Here is a 16,182-nt window from a genome sequence, read left to right on the forward strand (position 1 = left end):
GGCTATTTCAGGAATACAAAATTCAAATACACTGGAATGTAACAAGAGCATAAGTGCAGACCAGCCCTGGACACAGCAGTGCATGTCTTGTGGCAGGAGCGCGCTGCCAGTCAGGACAGCTCGGGTGGCACAGAGCACCATCAGAGCACTGTGGGGGTGTGTCACGGTGCACCCAGCCAGGAGAACCTGGGATACTGCCGAACACACACAATCTGGCTACATTCAGGCATGCATGTGAAGTGACGAGACACGAATGGACAGGCACACATGCACACACATGTGCTCGCACGCATGCGGGAGAGGTCTGTGAGAACATTCACCTCTTATGTGATAGCATTTTGGAAATGTTATTTTTTTTATCCTCCGCTAAATTACTTGAATTTTTTACAGCAAACTATAAAAGAAATAATTTTAAAGTCCCCCTTTTTAAAATTAGTGAGAGTTCTCTGTAAGAGTGTAAAACAGTATATGTTACTTGTATTTTTTCCAAATCAAAATGTTAACATGACATTCATAGTTACTTTTCAAGAAATGCAGACATTCCAAAGAAATATCCTCAGCATTTTGAGATTCTTGAAATTTATTATGAATGTTAATAAAATTATTTTAAATACAGAAAACTTTTTTTCACTTTCTTCTTAAAATATCTGTCAATAGCCGGATACGTGAGATAAACCTGCTAGAACAGAGAGCCAGTTCTCAGCGACATTTTCAACGCTTTAAGGGATAGAGATCACGCAGTAACGAGAGTCTTCTGATCCCTATAAAATATTAGAAATACTCACTTTTAGGTAGTAATGAACGGAGCTTCCATTTACTATTTTCCACCTACACTGAAATTTGGCTATGGGCATCTGATCTTCAAAATTCCTCATTAGTACATTTAGTTAATCCATATTCTTTCCAAACATTAATTGAATAAGAGATTCGAGATCAAAATTCTGATCTGGAACTACGTTCTTGGGTCCCAGTGTACAGATTCTCTGTCCATTAAGTGCAAGAACATTTAAATCTGCTCAGTTACTTTCATACTAGATCACAAAAATGGATTTACTTGAAGTTTTGACACTTAAAAAAAAAACCAAACAAACCAGAAGCTTTACCTTAGAGATACTTAGAATCCCATTAGAATTTCAAGGTTATTACCACCCCTTCTGGCAGTAATTATCAGCACCTATCTGGTTCTTGAGCATAACAATTAAAAGAACAGAATAGATCCTACACTGTACTAACTATCTCCTTAGAAATTTTCGAGCTCAAAATAAAACTCACCACCCCGCCCCAGACACAGGCTTTCTGACTAAGCCTCACCAGAGCGGCTCCCAGTCTAGGAAAGCAGTGTGTGGGGCACGAGTGTTCACGGACTCCGCATCCCCACAGCAAGCCCAATGTGAGGGCTCACAACGTGAGGAAGTCCAGACTACCAAAGACAAAAAGAAAACCAAGGGCTAGAAAAGAAAAACAAAATAGGGTGCACTATGGCTATCATATTTCTAGCCATCCAGTAACTGTGAAATTAACAAAAGATCATCTAATCAGTAAAAGCAGAGCAAACACACAGAAAATGGAATCTCAACACTTGACAGTGGGTTCCTATGAAAGTAGCACCAGATATTTTCTTCAAAGGTGAAAGTGTTGAATTTCCATTTAGGAATGCAAAATATCCACAATAAAGTTTAACCCATCCCCCAAATCCCAGTGTCTTTAAAGTTTTTACTATAAAAACAAGAACTAAGTATTAAAACGGTATGGCTGTACAGACACCGTGGTATCCACAACTGCATTTCCCGATTTCCAGAGTCCCTAGCCGACCAGGTACCCCTCCTTCTCTGTTAATGCTTCTGTTCTTAAGATCTCATTCATACCTTAACCTCCTTAAGTATCAATTATTATCAGAAAACAGAAGACCTATATTTGGTTTTAAAATGTACAATCCAAATCCATAAAGATAAAATGTGAATATTAACACAGTTCCCCAGCACCAATGAAACTAATTTCACGGAGACATCACAAATTCTTACAGACATCTAAGAGGAAGTCTACAGCTTAATTAAGACTTGATACTCATATATGCAGATTCAGGGACTTATCATTCATATAGCACTTAGGCATTTGATTATGAGTCATTATTCCACACTGTATTTGTAATGCTACCCTAATAGTCTTTTGCCTGCCTACTGAGTATGTACAGTAGAAATGTGAGATGAAGTGTACCCAGGTAACACACTAAGTACATGCAGTAGGGTTGTGTGATGAACTATACTGAGGTAATACACTGAATATGTAGAGTAGTATTGTGAGATGAAGTATTCCTGGGAAATACACTGAGTTTGTATACTAGTGCCGTGAGATGAAGTATACCCAGGTAAAATATGAGTACACACGGTACCGCTAGTGAGACGATGCATACTGAAGTAATGCACTGAGCAGTGTGGCAGCGCTGTGAGGTGAGGCTGTAACACCGAGCAGGTACAGCAGTACCATGGGACGGAGCATACTGAGGTAATACGCTGAGTACACACGGCAGTGCTGTGGGATGGAGCATACTGAGGTGATACCCTGAGTGTCCAGTAGCGCTGGCGAGATGAACTCTGCCAGGCTGCAATCCAGGCAGTACATGCAGTGGTATACTGCAGGGACACGTGCAGGAGGCACAGCACTCCTGTGGGACGAGCTACCCTCCAGCACTACGCTGAGTATGCTGATTTCATACACTGAGGAGGCCCAGAAATGCTCTGCGCTGAAGCACACGGCGTGTGCAAGGCAGTGCAGAGATGTACTACACCGAGGTAATACACCGAGCACACAGCAGTGCTGCTGAGACCAAGTAGAGGTAATACGCTGATGCGTCGTAGTCATGGAAGAGACAGTGTGCTGAGGCACAACACTGAGAACACACAGTAGTGCTGGTCAGACGGGATACACTGAGATAGTACAAAGCCAAAGTGACTAAAAGAAGACTAGAGGCTCATCATGTTTGTCAAAAATTAGGGTCAATATTAAAGAAGGGAAAAATTAGGAAGACAACTACTTTAAAAAAAAATATTTAACTTACTCAAATAATACAAAATATATTCAGAAACTGAGCCTATGAGTAATCTGGGAAATTTGCATGGTTCCAAATACATAATAATTATAAGTATAAACCAGTAGAGGTTACAAAAAAAATCATTCCTTAGTACTCACCATCAATGCCATATGCAATGTACACATCACGCGTGCGCGCGCGCGTGCACACACACACACACACACACACACACACACACACACACTCTACAATCAACAAGCACAGCCAGGTATACTTTTCACTGGGGAAATAACAGGAATGAAAATAATTGTGAAAAGTACCTATTTTACCTACCAGACTATTTCATTTTGCTTTAAATAAATTAGAATGCTTCATATACAACTATCCCATCCCTCCACCCTCCAAATAAAATATAAGCAAGGAATAAACTAACCCATGATATGGCAAAAAATAAGGGTGACATTACACAGATATAAAATGGGAAGTAGATACAACATGTTTCCAACAATGTGACTTTTGCTAGCTGTGTTCTGAACAGTAGAGAGGACTGACGGAACACAACTTGGTATGGGAGGCTGGTTCTCGCTTTCCAAAGGCTATCTGTTAAAGTCAGTCACACAATCCAGGGGCAAGTGTAACACATGAGAAGAAAGTGTATTTTTATGTGATTGAAACTCTCTAAAACCCACACCCTGAATATGTCAGTGTTGTGTGATATGCATCGAGTGCTGTGTTCATTTACCGTCATTCCAGCAGACACCCCCCACCCTCCAGTGCTTTATCCCTTCACCTGACACACCACCGGGGGGATCTTTGTGCAGCTCTCATTAATGAATTCCAACCCTCTGACCAGGACATGAAAGCTCATTGGTACTCACCCTGCAAACTGGGCACTGCCAGTGACTACTGCTGTCTCTAAGCCTGTACTCATCAGACAAACACTTGGAATGATACACACGAAAACACAGGTCACATATCAACACCTCTCCAGGCAAATGGCATTCAAAACAATACCAGTCATGATTTTCTGTTTCCCAGTCCTACAAAAAATACAAAATAATTTCGTATGACATTTTGTCAATATCTGCAATGACTAAGAACAAAATTGAAACTAAAGTCCATCACAAGTTAGGCATTAAAAACAATTTTAGACATTTACTGTGTTAAAACAAGAGGGAAAAAATACCTAGAAATTTGCTTCTTTAAATTTTGAATGTCTTTCCTACACAGTTTTAATATTCAGAGTATCTTAAAGTGATCTGATAGTAAAACCAGCCCGAAATGAAGTAAGTCCAAAGCCAATCCCCATCCTAACATTATCTTTCATCTTTTAATATAATCTATGGAATGATTTCTAGAGTAAACTGAATACCCCAAACCAACAGCTATAGCTTAATATTTCAAATAAACAAACCTCTGTTTTGTTCTGCGTTTAACAAAAATATATAGTAAGTACTTAGCACACTGTGGGAAGAGAGAGAATAGTAATAAATGGTGATGCTCACTATTCTTATCTTCTCATCCATGGTATTGGATGCTTTATTGAAAATAACATTAATCAGAATGTCCATGTTCTGACAGTTGTCAAATTTTCAGGGTCTGTTGAATTTGGAAAAATAAATTGAAAATGTGAAACTAAAGGTTTAATCACATTCTCCAAAGGACATTACCGTAAAAAAAAAAGGAAGTAGGTTTATTTTCTTATTGGGACTACCCTGGAAATAACAGGTGCACAGGTGCTCTTCAACATTTTCTGTTATACTCCATGTCTGTACGGCCAATGGCATTTAAATGTGAACAGGAAGATAGTACAAGTTTTCTTAGTTTAGAATTCATTAATTCATTTTTCAAATCTCACTCTTAGCTTTTATCAAAAAATACCTGTGTTAGGAGTGATAGATTAACTGCCAACCTGCTTTTGTAGATGTGGTAACTAAATGGACAAGGGTCGAACCTACACTTGGTGCAACCAAGGCCACTTTCAATGGGGATCCTGAAATTCCGGGCTTAAGCTCTGCCATCAATTTTCTGTCACAAAACACTGTCTACAGTCTGCTTCTGAGGCTGGGCAGCTTTCTCATTTTCTCTTATGTTCGTAACAACCCCGACCGCTTGTCTAGGAGGCACTGGCTCCTCTGGCACCGATGGTCCGAATGGATCACCACCTGACCTTCTGAGGGGCCTGCTACTCACTCCTTCAAAAGGGAAGAGAGTCACTAATGTTCTAAACCTCACATCTTCCTACACTTTCTACCCATCCTCGTTACTGTGTTACATTAGTAAATTCTGAAAAAATGTAAATGTATGGTTTGCTTTTTATTAAAAATTTACTCTTTATCAATCAAAGTAATTTTTTAAAAAGCATGACAATTTTTGGTGATTTGCTGCAGATATACATACTCTACAAACTTACTTTGGTGGAGTAATTTCAGTCAGACTACTCAAAAATTCTTAAGATACCAATCTGACATAAAATATGGCAGGAGGAATTTAGCTCACCAAGTGGGACACAGCAGGTGCATGGTGCCTGGCTGTTACCATGGTCACTGGGGCACCCACCTCGCATGGCTCATGTGGGAAGCTGCACTGTATCTGTTGTGATTTTTGTCTCATAAATTGTTGATAAATTAGGTTCAGTAGAGATAACATACTTTGTTCTATTTTTAATTAACAGAACTCTTTTCCAGTTTGAAACAAAGTCTTTCAGAATATTTTCTTCAGAGCTGTTCAGAAACACCTTAAAGGATTTTGGTGGTTTACATGTGACTTATTATAAACAAAAGAAACCACCGTCTCTCATCATTTGAATTATTTTTACATTAATTCATCTTCCTGTAATTCTCAAAATGGTTAATACTCAGATCCCCAAGATAAGGGGAGCAAGAAAGCATAAGGCTGGCGCCCCGCTCAGGTCTCTCTGGTACCTCCTGCCTCTTCCTAAACCTCCCCTCTCCTGTCTCTCCCGGCCAGCCAGGACGCAAACATGGCAGTTGCCTCTCTCTTCAATGGAGTTTGTACTAAACCTAGTTTTTCACATACAACATGTGGATTTTTATAAGAACAAAAGTCTAACCCAAACGCAGTGGAGAAACATGTGAACACCCATTTACACAACAGCACGTAGGTGCTGTTCATTCTTTGAAGGACAGCAACAGCTGTTCAGAACATACAGAACATGTAAGAGTCAAGTTCAAAGTTATTAGATTCTGAATCCAGGAAACACTGTTACGGGTATAAATGATATAAGCATGTTTGTTACAGGCAGAACTGCCTACAGTTTGTCTTTTAGTAAACAGAATTCATCAATATAGGACTTGTGACCAATGCTCAAAGTGTGCCAAAAAGCTAAGCGTGCATTTTCACTGGATTTCACCAGATGTCAGCAACTACTCTAGACAGATCCTGAACAACAGCATAATATGTGAAATGACACTTCAGTACTTCAAGTATTTTAAAAATGCAAACCTACTAGCATAAAAACCCAAACTAGAAGCAATGTAAAGACAGTATGATTTTAAAGAATAATTCTAACAAGAGTAAACTAAGCTTTAAAAAAAAAAAGATAGAAATGTAATACCAAGAAAAAAAAAGGCAGAATTAAAATAAAACAACATAGTGCAAAATCAGTTCACCTTGTTTGGGGTTGCTGTCCTGGAGAAAGGCTGCATACTGTAGGCCTTTCAAAATAAAAACAAAATAATCTTGGTCTCTCTACTATAACTTTGCTATATATCAGGCAATAAACAGAACTACAGGGAGTTTTGTACACAGACTATTATTTGATATACAATTTAACATTACTTTGTAAATGTTATCAACTGATAATCTATGAATGTGCTAATCATCAATGAAAAGATGGTAGCACGCAAACTCGAGGGTAATTACTTGTTTAAGAGGAAACTTTTACACTAACACAGAAGCTACAAATAGAGAAAAGTCAAAGAGAATTCATGTGCCATGAAACCTACGGTGATGTGAGAAAAACATTTTACTAACAAATTCAGTGCTGTTGCAAATTTGCACAAGACCACAAATGTATGTCTTTCTGATCTGAAACTGGTTCAGGTTGCTGTTGTTTAAATCAGGGGTGATGAATGTGAATACAGTAAACTCAATACCTGACCACAGTCTGAGAGTCACACGGGCTGTCTTCTGAACCAGGACAAAACACGCCGCCATCCAGAAGCAGCCCTGCTGACCTATGTTGGTCACTATTAACAGCATTTGGTTAAGACTCTGGGGCCACACTGGCTCAAGTCCCAGCTCTGGCATTCAGGGGCTACGTGATCTGGGGCAGAATACCTAGATTCTCCCTGTACCGCTTTCTACCTGGGAATGAACAAAATAATACTGCCTAGTTTAGGGGGTTTTTGTGAGGATCGAATGAGTTACTATGCTCAGTGAGGGCCAGCTGCTTACTAAGATGATCTGTTTACTATAGTGCACACACAGGACTCAGGACAAGTCACACAATGGTGTGATGTTATAGTAGTACGTGTGCGAGTTTCCTCTAGGACTTCAAGTTCCTTGTGATAGTGGGCATGTTTCTGTAAGCTAGATGGAGCCACAAATATTGCCAACTTGACTTAGTGACAACACAGCAACAAGAGGGCTCAGTGGGAGAGCGGTGTCTATAACAAGGCCTCCCACCCTGCAATCCACCGTCACCACACTCAAGAGAGACTCCGACTCTTAAAGTAATTCCCTTTTTACACATAATTAGCAGATAAAACTTACTTTACCATCAAATATGTGTCTGTGGTACCCTAACACAGATACAATGCAAAATTAATTCTCTACAATTACAGGCTTAATTCTATTAATAAATAAACTGTTATTAAATTGTAATAAATATCATTGAGAGCTAAGAATTTGGTGATTAAATATTTCCAGTATTTTAAATATTATTTTTCAAGAGTAAATCTATTACAACAGTGTACACTGCTTAGTGAAACAGGATTTAGGAGGGAAAAAAGGAATCACACACACACACACACACACACACACACACACACAAAGCCAGTCAATAAAAGCTGAAAGGAATATAGGACAGCATGACCCAAAATACTCCACTGAATATGGAAATTCTTTACCAATTCAAGATTTTCTAAGTACATTACAGTTTGAATAATGCACATAGAACCACAGTATAATTGGTTTCTAGTTAAATAATCACAGGTACTTAATAAATAAATGACTATGTATATATTTTTTATTATTTTTTTTTTATATTTGAGAGAGAGAGGGAGAGAGCAAGTGCGAGAGCATCCCAGGGGGGAAGTAGGGCAGAGAGATGGAGAAAGAGAATCTTAAGCAGGCTCCATGCTTGCTGTGGAGCCCGATGTGGGGCTCAATACCATGACCTTGGGATCATGACCTGAGCCCAAAATCAAGATTCAGATGCTCAACTGACCGAGCTACCCAGGTACCCCAGTGACTATGTATATTTCTATATCTGAGACAAGTAACCAGATCTTTGGAAGAAAGAAATGTGTAGTTCTCCACACAATTAGCATAAATATAATAAAGTATATTTCACTTAAAAAAATCAACAGTATCCAAGGGGCATGAAGTTTTGCATTCAGGGAACTTAAAACATAGGATTGATTAATTTTTGACAACTGTACAATAAAAATGCAAAGATCTAAACTTTAAAAAATTCTTACTTCAGCATTTGTATTTACGAAGTGGGCTGGGACGATCAAGCTGTTGAATTCAACAGGCCTCCCTTAATATTTTTCCAAGAACAAAGCAAGAGAACAGTCCTTGCCAGGGCTGATAATGGTGTGATTTCTGAAGGAGAAGACATAAACGCAAATGCGTAAACCCTGCGTCTTTTCCAAAAGATGTGAACTTAGCCAGGTTTCCCACTGCTGCTTTTAGACTGGCCATTTTGAATCTGGAGAAAAGGATGGCGAAAATGCATCTATGTTGCCCCTCTGTAAATTAACTCCCTCCATGTATCACTACTATCACCTGTGAGCTCTTCAAGAAACCACAAAATGTGTATTTCCATTAATTATGCTTCTTTTTCCCAAAGTGTATTTATCTATTTTGAGGACCGGGGAGAGGCACAGAAGGGGGTGGGGAGGGAAGATAGAAAGAATCCCAAGACTCCACGCTGTCAGCACAGAGCCCAGTGCGGGGCTTGATCCCATAAACCGTGAGATCATGACCTGAGCCAAAATCAAGAGTTGGACAGTTAACCGACTGAGCCACCCAGACACCCCTAATTATGCTCCTTTAAAAGTGTTAAAACATTAAATACATAAGAAAAAACTAAAGAATTCTATCTTTTCACAGAGGCCTACTTTAAAAGCAGCATGAGGTCCTGCTTTTCAGCAGGAACAGCTGGACTCTGTGAGAAGGAAGCAGCCAAGACCTGAGCTCCTGTCTGCAGGTACATCTGAATGGCAGCAGGGTTCCAAGTGACAGTGTCCTACAAGTACAGGGATTTTCAAATGACAGTAATCAAGACAAGAGAGATGAGACCCTCATCCAGACCTGGGAGGGGAATAGAGAGGAGGTTCATGGAGAAGGTCATTGCTATGCACTTTTAAGTCAGCCTCTACACCTGTATCCAAGTTATTTAGTGTCAGATCAAACGTATCTGTCAAATAATAGGGCAGAGTCACAGCTGTGTACCAGGAATGGTGAAGAAAGCAGGAAGTCATGAAATAAATAGTATTAACTGCCACAATATCAAAACACATACTTGATACATTTTTATCTGCAAACGATACATAACTTGGGGATACCTGCCTAATGTACTACACTGAATACTTTTATAAGACCTGTCTATCCTTACTGAGCACATTATGAGTTAAAAGTTTAACTCATAAGAAATTAACTTGTGTTTATTACAAAGGGAGCTACCAAATACCAAACTTAGCCAAGCAAATGGTGAAATTTTTCCCAAGAAATACAGTTCTCACAATGTGAGAATAAAGGACATAACTATCAGGATCAAATATGAATGGAATGTAACCATTCATGTATACTTCTCTAGAGCAAGCAGATGATGAAGCAATCTATGAGAACATACAGTATTTCTTTATAAACTCAAAAGAAAAAGCCTTGATACAACAACACGTTGAATGGTCAGACATCACAAAGTTTCACTCTGAGCCCTGCCTGAGCCTACTGGTCTTTATTAATATAATTTTGAAAGCTCCGAAAACCATCTCTAAATGACTTACGTGGGTCTCATGAGTATTAATGACATACAAATCTGGAAGTATAAGAGGGAGGATCATAGAGAATTTATGAGTGTCTCCTAGGTTCAGAGGGATTGTCACTTTAAAATTCATTAGTACAGATTCTTCTGCTAGTTTGCTGAATAATATTTAAGCAAACCATTTAAAATTGAGAGTGGCCTCAATTTTAATAATTGTGTTTTTTATTCTGCTTCCTCAAATGGACATACTTAAAATATCACCATCAGGATGCTTATCTACTGCCCAATTTTATCACTTTCTCCAAATGAGTCACCACTTCAACAGGGTTGCATCCCTGCTGCTGGTCTGGATCCCAAATCACTCCCATCTAGCAGAAGGCGCCTCAGTACAGGGAGGCCACTGTCTTGACTTATACAGGCTTCCTTTTAAACAAATTACATATAATTATACCCTGACATATTATTAGCATTAGACATTTACTACGTGATTTCTGGATTTAATAAAAATGTTTAAAATATCCATATCTTTCAATTGTATCAGTTTGTAAAAATAACCATCAGGAGAAAAGGTAGCCGAGGTGGAATAAAACCATGACACCCACAAGTTCTCTGCCCAAATGCGGGGCAGAAGCATCAGAACTGCCTGGTCTTTGCCGCCATAATGAACTGAAGACGAGACCTTCCAAGCTCTGTGCTAACCAGGAATATACCTCGGGGACTTACTACAGGAAACCCACTTTTTCCTCACCTCTGAGCTGCAGCTACTACTTTTAGAGATCATAGAATAGGAAGAATTTTACTACTCATTTTCAAATGACAGAACTTTCTGAGTAAAGAGTATTTTTAACTTCCAATTAAAGGTTTAAAATGAGTAACAACAACAACAACAAAAAAAAAACTTATGCTTTTCCTTCCCAAGGCCTTATAGATCTACGTGACTTTCTTCTCTTGGTAGGGAGTCAAAAAATCAACAGGCTGATTAATAACCTACATCTTACAAGTAGTCAGAGGACCCTACCATGTACATGGTGGAGAAGACATGAAGGAAGCCTCAGACTCAACGCCAGCACTAGCGGGGTGGCCACTGGCCCACAGAGCACCTCTGTGCAAGTCAGAACAGGCGGCCCTTCCCCAAGACTGGCCTCATTAGGGGAGAGACGTGCCACATGGGAGGGCACTGCTGGTGGTGTGGACTGGGCGCACTTCCCAAGCTCAGCGGTTCAGAATGGGCCTGTACACAGCAGCCCACATGCACAGGCCACACAGTTTGAGATGCCTGTGTGACACATGTCAGCTCCATGTCCTTCCAGGGTATCCCTAGTGCATGAAAACAGGAGCATGACCGCCCTTAAGGAACATGTGCTAAGTCAGTCACAGGACCAAAATAAACAATCCCATCACTCTGTGGTTCCACCTTAAACAAATCCAGGGTCTTGGGGAAAGTTCTATACAAAGCACCTTGTTTGAAGATATGGGTTAAAAAGTAAAAATACCCTGATGAAAACTTTTGCTTGTATGGTTAGTAGGAAATATATGTGCTTTTGCTACACTTGTTTGCAAGCATTTCTAAAGCATAGTTGTTCACCAGCCAAAATTTGCTTTGAGTACATAGCTATGTGCTTTATTTTAATTTATTTTTTAATTACAAATATATTAAAAATTTTTAATTTTTTTAATGTTTATTTTTGAGAGAGACAGGGCATGAGTGGGGGGAGGACAGAGAGAGACAGGGAATCACAGAGTCTGAAGCAGGCTCCAGGCTCTAAGCCGTCAGCACAGAGCCTGATGTGGGGCTCAGACTCATGAACCGTGAGATCATGACCTGAACTGAGGTCGGATGCTTAGCCGACTGAGCCGCCCAGGAGTCCCCAGCTGTATGCTTTATATAGATAACCTCACTGAATCTTTAAAACAATCAAGTGAAATAGGTATTAGTAATATGTCCATATTACAGGTGAGAAAGGAGGATCAGAGGTTAAGAAATTTCCTCAAGATCGCACAACACATGTTTGAAATGGGGTGGAAACCCCATCTATTAACATGTAAGACCTGACCTTTTCTGCCACAGTACGCCGTCTCTGAATTTTTGCTTATTTTATAACCGAGGCACAAGTTTTACACACCCAGCTGTACTTATATACCATGCATATTTAGTATAAAAATGTTTTTAAGAACCAACCAGAATTAATAAAACCTATATCCTGGTTGTTTCATTTACATAAAAAATTTCATCTTGAAAAGTGAAAAAAAGAAAAAGAAAAAATGCTATAAATATGCAGAGTAAGGACATGTAAAAATAAAAAGAACACAGAATCCAGTGTAACGGTGAACGTGTAATAACAGCTCATTAGCTGCTTACTGAAGTAAACTGAACAGAGAACCTGCAACTCGGGGAGGAAGAAAGCTTCCTGGAAGTAAGGAGAAGTAAAATCACTTGCATGAAAAATGTACACGTGGTCCACAAACCAAAATCCTCTGGATCCGATTAAGGAGCACTTCCTATCAGTTAATTACATGCAAATCTCAGAAGTTACCAGCACAGCCATCTATACCAAGTCTGTAAACTTCCCAGTGTGTTGGGATTAGACATTTTCTATTACCTGGATTATTTTCAGTATTTAAAAAGCTATCAATTATCAATGTCTGATGGAGATTTAGATCACCTTACGTTATGATTATTAGAACTTGGCCCCCAAAGTTTCTTCACTGGCAACAAAGCTCTACTTTTCTGAAGGGAAGTGAACAGAGAAATTACCATGATGGAAACATCCTCACGTAGGACTGCAAGGGCACTTCTGGTGCTTACATCAGATGATACAAGTGAAATTAAACATTTTTTTCTTCCACATTTTGTGTTTGTAGAAAATGTGAATTTTATTTCCTAAAACTTGAAAGGCACAGATTAAACTAACAAACACAGCTGAAACTGAACAACTTCCTAATGATTAAACTTCTTGCTGCTCCCGTGGACTAGCTGCCCCCAGAAAGCATGCACCTCGGACCTGACGTCAAGTGTGTGTGTGCCCACACATCTATCTGACAGCCAGAAAGAGAAACACAATTCACAACTGTTCAGAAATATTTCCAAAGAGAACCAATTATATGATTTTCTGTCATTTTTATGATGAAAGAATTCATGATAAACACTCTCAAAACACCTACTTACTAAATCAACTCCTTTCAGAAGCTAAAAAAAAAATTAGTATCTATTATATTTGAAGCCTATCATCTTTTTTTTTTTAATGTTTTTATTTATTTTTGATACAGAGAGAGACAGAGCATGAGAGGGGGAGGGACAGAGAGAGAAGAAGACACAGAACTGGAAGCAGGCTCCAGGCTCTGAGCTGGCTGTCAGCACAGAGCCTGACGCGGGGCTCAAACCCACGAATGTGAGATCTGACCTGAGCCGAAGTCGGAGGCTTAGCCGACAAGCCACCCAGGCGCCCCTGAAGCCTATCATCTTTAAATGATGTTCCTTAGCAAAACTTAAGACTTTTCTGATCAAGGTGTTAGAAATATCAAAGGCAAATAAAGGTAAGAAGATAAAAATATTACATATGAAGCCCATTTTTACATAAGAAAAAACTGCACTTCTCCATGGGCCCCGGAGTATCCAAGTATAAAGTAAAAAGAAAGAGAAGATTAAAATGTCCTCACTTTGAAGAGGAGTCAAAGTAAGAACTAGGCAAAACTATAAAGAAAATTAACTTTGTCTTTCCCAATTTGTATTAGAGTGCCATCACACCAGCTTGTGGTCAGGGTCAGCGAGGACACCGGCTGGGGGACCCTAACGTGGCCACCGGTGTTCCTGCAGAAACCCTATGGACAGGTGGCTCTGGGCATGGATGTCATCCAGCCTGAAGGGAGCAGTCTCTCCAGGAAGCCCATCTTCCTCTTCGCTCTGTCTAGATGGCATCGACATTCTCCTGCATTGAAATGTTCTTTACTAACATTTACTGAAGGAAACAGGAATACCATTAGTTACGTGTACATGAGAAGGGACTCTATTTTTCAGATTCAAGGTAACCTAGACACAGGAAGCAGGCTCTTTTTAGAACTGAGTTTTCTCCTAAAGAAGAATAAAATTATCCATCCAGCACAAGTAGGCCCTTAATATTAATAAAAAATACTGAAGTGAAATATCACTAAACTTCTAAAAATGAATTTCTACAGGTCGTATTTAAATGATATTCAAAAGCTTAAAATCAGCATCTCCAAATTTATCAAATAAAACATACTTACAATCTCATCTCCTGGCAGCCAGTATCCTTCCTGCTCAATACCAGCTTTTGAGCCTTTGCAGCCCACTGTTAGGGTTTCCACAATGAGACCGTCTTTCACAGCCAGGCTCAGCTGACGGGTGGTCTCTTTTGGATGCATACCGTGGACTCGAGACATATACCTGAGCACAGAGGGAAAGTAAGTTTAAAAACTCCTTAGTTCTAAAAATAATAACAAAAGTGAATAAAAATAATAAAATAAGAGGTGATTTCTCTTTTGTCACAACTTGTACTTACAAGGGCCGTACTGAAGAAAGTCCTGGATACTTAAGTCTTTTAATTATCATGGTATTTTAGACCTTAATTCTATTTGTATATTATATTTTGTATATTTAGGGAATATTTGTTCAAAAATAGTCCTTAGGCAACAATATAAATCCCTTAACAGATTTTAGTCAAACATCTCTTTCCACTCTGCAAATTCTTAATTTAGAATTTTATCATCTCTAGCCACAGGAATTTATAATAAAAGAATACTTTGATTCAAAACTTAGGAAATGACACTGAAGAACATACAAAAATTACAATGAATGGTTGTCAACATATAAAGAAACTAGAATGTATGTTGGGATCAAGAAGGCAAAAATGTGACTTTCAAGGAAATGGACTTTGGATTCAACCACTAAAGCCTACAAGCACTCCTTGGTTTACGGTCACATGCATTTCACTTAATTTGTAAAAACGTAGTATTTCAAAGGTACTTGGGGCCACAGAGAATAATACCGTAGGCTCCTGTGTAATCACCAACCACACTCATGTTGACACTATTTCTAAGGAAATAAAATGTTGCAGATATGGTTGAATTTGTGCTCTTCTCCATTTCCATCCATTCAAACCCCAATAGCCTCTACCAGTAAACTACTAAACAAAGAGCATTCTCTGGATATCCAGACACAAACACATACTATTCGGCTATTCGGCAAATCAGACCATCTGCGGAGGCCCCCAGAGAACCTGGCACGGAGAAGACGTGGGGGCAATGCCCACAGTCCTTAAGGAAATTTACTAGCACAGAAGAATTTTCTGCCAAATTAATCTGTCATTTAAGTATCCCAGCAGAAGGACTGACGTGCACACAGCCTGTAGAAGATCACGGCTTTCCGTTTTCGAGACCACCAACTCTTACAAGGTGCTGCTCCGTCTATCAGTGCAGTAAGTTGCAAGGCTAGGAAGTGGGGGGAGGGATGGCAGTGAACGCGCGCTGGCCTCGACAGAGCGACACACCAGCACAACCAACCGGGCAGGAGAGGCCCAGGAGCCCCAGGGGGTCGCCTGTGTTTCCAGAGGTGCAGTCCTATTTCCATGTGTAAAGTCAGTGCAGAAACTGTCCACTCCAGCTGGGATGGGGGAAAGGAGATGAGCCCAGCTAAATGCGCCTTAATTTCCTCATTGTTGACAGAAAGGAGCCAACAGAGATAAGCTCAAGTATACCATCTCAGTCTATAAAGGTAACGCTCAGAACAAAAATGCAAATCTTCTAAATTATCTGAAGAAACTCATAAAAAGCATATTACGTGAGAAAGCACAAAAACACCAAAAGAAGGAAATAGGAAACATATATTACATATGACAACAGGAGAAAAACCAAGTTTGTCTGTTTAATAAATAGCCTGACTAAACCCCACAGTATAAAAAAGACAGACTGAATCACAACACCAAGAACACATGGTCTACAGGACACACTTCTAAAGTGACTC

General features: G+C 39.5%; 1 protein-coding gene across 9 annotated transcripts in view; it reads right to left on the minus strand.

The window, feature by feature from the left end:
- The window catches only part of ZMYND11 (zinc finger MYND-type containing 11), a 137,287-nt gene that overhangs the window by 35,299 nt on the left and 85,806 nt on the right, over positions 1-16,182 (minus strand). For 4 of the 9 annotated variants that reach the window (XM_029953106.1, XM_029953105.1, XM_029953108.1 and 1 more), the window contains exons 3-5: positions 14,448-14,607; positions 6,661-6,705; positions 3,907-4,068 (exon numbers count right to left, since the gene is read on the minus strand). In XM_029953106.1, the coding sequence (XP_029808966.1) occupies positions 3,907-4,068; positions 6,661-6,705; positions 14,448-14,607 (367 nt within the window). Of the gene's footprint in view, positions 1-3,906; positions 4,069-4,533; positions 4,628-6,660; positions 6,706-14,447; positions 14,608-16,182 lie in introns of those variants that run through there. The other 5 variants (XM_029953110.1, XM_029953109.1, XM_029953112.1 and 2 more) reach the window with 3 other exon arrangements.

The sequence above is a fragment of the Suricata suricatta genome, chromosome 10, assembly GCF_006229205.1.
Source record: "Suricata suricatta isolate VVHF042 chromosome 10, meerkat_22Aug2017_6uvM2_HiC, whole genome shotgun sequence".
Lineage (NCBI taxonomy): Eukaryota > Metazoa > Chordata > Mammalia > Carnivora > Herpestidae > Suricata > Suricata suricatta.